The sequence below is a fragment of the Primulina eburnea genome, chromosome 14 (assembly GCF_022965805.1).
Source record: "Primulina eburnea isolate SZY01 chromosome 14, ASM2296580v1, whole genome shotgun sequence".
Taxonomy (NCBI): domain Eukaryota; kingdom Viridiplantae; phylum Streptophyta; class Magnoliopsida; order Lamiales; family Gesneriaceae; genus Primulina; species Primulina eburnea.
Window position 1 is genome coordinate 26,496,937 of NC_133114.1, and position 3,669 is coordinate 26,500,605.

Here is a 3,669-nt window from a genome sequence, read left to right on the forward strand (position 1 = left end):
TTTATCAAATTTATTATTAAAATTAGTATGTATGATAATTTGTTTATTTTATCTATAACGTGTCTTTTATCAAAGTGAAATGTTTATTGTTTTCATATACATATAGATCTTAATAATGAAACACTGAATAAAAGAGTCATTTTTATATTTCGGCTGAAAATTAATATCACTCTTGTATTAGACAATGAATGAAATAATGTGTTTATCAATTATATTGTATTCACATATAAATTTATGTACTACGTAGAAAACAATAACTGTAACAAAATAAAATGATAAACATCATACAAACTTTCAATGTGATTTTAATTTCAATAAATAATTTTAATTAAAATACAAATAAACTAAATGGATTATAGATCATACAATTAGAAAAAAATAAATTACAAATTTTGAAAAACTTCCTTAAATACAACATTTGTCGTTGAATTTTTCGGGTTGCTATCACTATCGCATATCAAAATTTTTAGACTCTAAGGATTCGTAACTCTGGATACAGCAACGTACAATTAACCATGACTAAAAACAGGGTTTAAAAAAAAGTCCTACATAAGACGATGATTGCCCCTGACTTTTGTTGATTATCATTGCATATGATACAATGAAAGAATACTGAACTGTCTTCATTGAAATTTAAAAGTAATCTTTAGATTAGAAGGCGTCAATGATATTCTTGGAATAAACACTTTATGACATGCATTACTTCTAGTAAGAATTTTTCCTTCCAAAACATGGTTTTCGAACCTTGTCACGATCAATCTAGTGTCATTGCATAATCTAAGAGAATGATCTATGTTGGAGATAAAATACTTTATTAATTAAAAGAAATGCCCCGTAATAAGTATTCCCTCTACCTAGTTGCGGCGCAAACGCAATCATTAATTTTTTTATTATCCAGTCCTTTTATCCAATCCTAACCATACATCAAACCATTTTATCCAAACGGGATGCGATTCATGTCTTTCTCCCGGACATAGTAAATGCCAAGGGATTCCGTCCACGTCGTTTTCTATGCGAAAATTCACGATAACCTTTACAATCAACGGAGTTTCAAATCACTACGTTTTTGCAATCTCTCGTCTTCTTCACGCTTATCTGTTCAAAAACCAATTAGATATCGACACGTCGAGTGAATCTTGTACCTTCTGTTCTGTGTAATATTTATTATTACATGTGTAGCCCTCATATACATAAATCCCAGTTCAAGTTCACAACCTTGTACTTACGTTTGGCTGGCAGATGGCTAGTTAATTGACTTAGTTCATGAGCTGCGAGCACCTACACGAACCATTACGTCTAGCTATAGCCAAGAATGGATCATCGGTTTTGTATATCGAATAGTTGAGAATTTGTTGATCAATAACACATTGGCCCTGAGGGAATTTGCTTTCCAGGCAAGACTTTGATAGAGATATGCTGCATCAGAATATCAGCCAAAATTTCATTGACGTGACTTGTTTTGACTATATATATAAACATATCCTACTTCTTAATTCACCTGATTGAATTAATAATACAAATGATAATGAAATATATCAGACAATTTATGACAAATTGCAGATAAAATATGATCATTAAATCAACATTAAGTATTCTACAAAATCCCTCCCCCATGCTCAATCTGATGGTAAATGTAATAAATATCATATCCCTTTATATTTTTTAAAATTTGGAATTCATGAAGTATGGATCTCCAAAATGGGGAGGAGGCGCAACTACCGATTATTTTGTGTTACACTTGAAGTATTGATCATCAACATATACATCAAACACAACCGTATAGTAAACGGCGCAACTACAAGTCAAAGCATGCAATTTGTTTGGTAGGAAGATCGGTTACGTTCTGTCCAATCCCAAATTTAAATTTAATTTTTATCTGATGAAATCTATATTTCAATTTCTTTATATAGTTGGTAAGTTTTGCCATATGCAGAAAATTTACCATACAGAGATCCCAACTCCAAGAACTCCTATTTTTCTACAATATTTGCCACTTATCGACACCCCACTAGTCCAAAATTAATGGATAAGTATGAACAAAAGCAACCCAAGATTCAAAATCCTAGGCTCAAATCCTCTGAAGGTTCTTCTTCTTCTTCTTCATGCACTTCTAATATATTTCCACTTTTCTTTTCTAAGTAATTCTCTATTTATACATGATATACTGATTGACATACGTACGTATATGTATATGTACACACAGAGGTGAGCAGTATTGAGTGGGAATTCATAGACATGACTGAGCAAGAAGAAGACATAATTTCAAGAATGCATCAGCTCGTGGGAGACCGGTAAGAACAGTCGAACTTCACCTATTTTCCCGACATGTATGAACTATGGTGGGAGATCATGAGCTGTTTTGTCTGAATAATTATTTCATAATCTTTTTTGAACTTGCAATGCAACTGTTTTCATCGGAAGCAAACATGAAAGAAAAACCAAGAAAATTTGTCCTTTTTATTAACACATGAATTTTTACAAGAAACAATAGTATAATCTTGATTCCACTATTTGTGGATTTCGTCCAGTGAATTTTGTTGATTGTTTTACCTTTCATTTATTTATTTTTTTGCCCCTTTTCTTTGTAATCTCGATTCCTACATGTGGAGAATTAAATTTGAACAACTTTGATAAATTTCAGGTGGGGTTTGATTGCCGGAAGAGTTCCTGGTCGGAAACCAGAAGAAATCGAAAGGTTTTGGCTGATGAGAAACAGCGAGAGTTTCAAGGACAAAAGGATACGACGAAAGATAGAAAAGATTTCTTGATTTATGTTTATATTTTTATTTTAGTCGATGTTATCCACTCTCCCCTATTATAGAAAGAGGTGGTGGTTGCAACTTTTGTGGGGCCTTGTTTATTTCTTCTTTCCGTCGTTTTATTTCATTCTACTTATGTGGACATTATTCTAATGATAAGATGGATGACTAAGATTTATCCATGCATATATAATATCCATTTTTTTTGAAAATTGTATGTGTGGCAAGATCTTACGTATTAAAATGAAGTGAAAGTAGTATCCACATAAGTAGGATCTCATATGCTGTCATTCTTCTTCTAAATAGTTGAAGAATCAACTAGCTAGGTTATTGATTATGATCATCTTCCCTACCCACAGTTCATTGAACTTATCATTTATTTATATATAAAAATTTGTCAGCAAATTGTTCTATCTAAATGGCTAAATGATTTCTCGTCCGAAAACTCGTATCAAACACAGACCCAACTACATCACCGAAGAGAAAATTTATTGTCTGCACTACTCTGAGACCGATCCGGTGAACTGGTTAAAAATCGATCCAACTAGTTCACCATTTTTTTAAATTTTTTTAAAAAAAATTTGTTTAGAATTTAGTTATTTTATTATTTTTTTAAAAAAAGTATTATTTTATTTTATATATTATTTTCAGTCATATATATGATTATTTGTATTTTGTTAAAAATATTATTTTAACATTTTTAGAATTAATTTGATTTATTCTTTTTTTAAAAAAATATAAATATAATTAGATTTGACTTTATCTTGTATTTTAAGAATTTTAAAATTTTACTATATTATTTTAAATAATATAAGTTTTCTATTGTGCATTGTCAACTTTATCCTTAGTTTGTAATACATGAGAAATTTAGTGAGGATATTTTCGTAAAATAAGTTATTATGATTAGGAC

At 30.3% G+C, this 3,669-nt stretch overlaps 1 protein-coding gene across 1 annotated transcript; it reads left to right on the forward strand.

The window, feature by feature from the left end:
* The first annotated feature begins 1,916 nt into the window (after positions 1 to 1,916).
* Positions 1,917 to 3,172, forward strand: LOC140812198 (MYB-like transcription factor ETC3). The gene is made up of 3 exons (XM_073170420.1): positions 1,917 to 2,083; positions 2,204 to 2,291; positions 2,642 to 3,172. The coding sequence occupies exons 1-3, from the start codon at positions 2,023 to 2,025 to the stop codon at positions 2,766 to 2,768; spliced, it is 276 nt and encodes a 91-aa protein (XP_073026521.1). The 5' UTR covers positions 1,917 to 2,022; the 3' UTR covers positions 2,769 to 3,172.
* Positions 3,173 to 3,669: the final 497 nt, after the last annotated feature.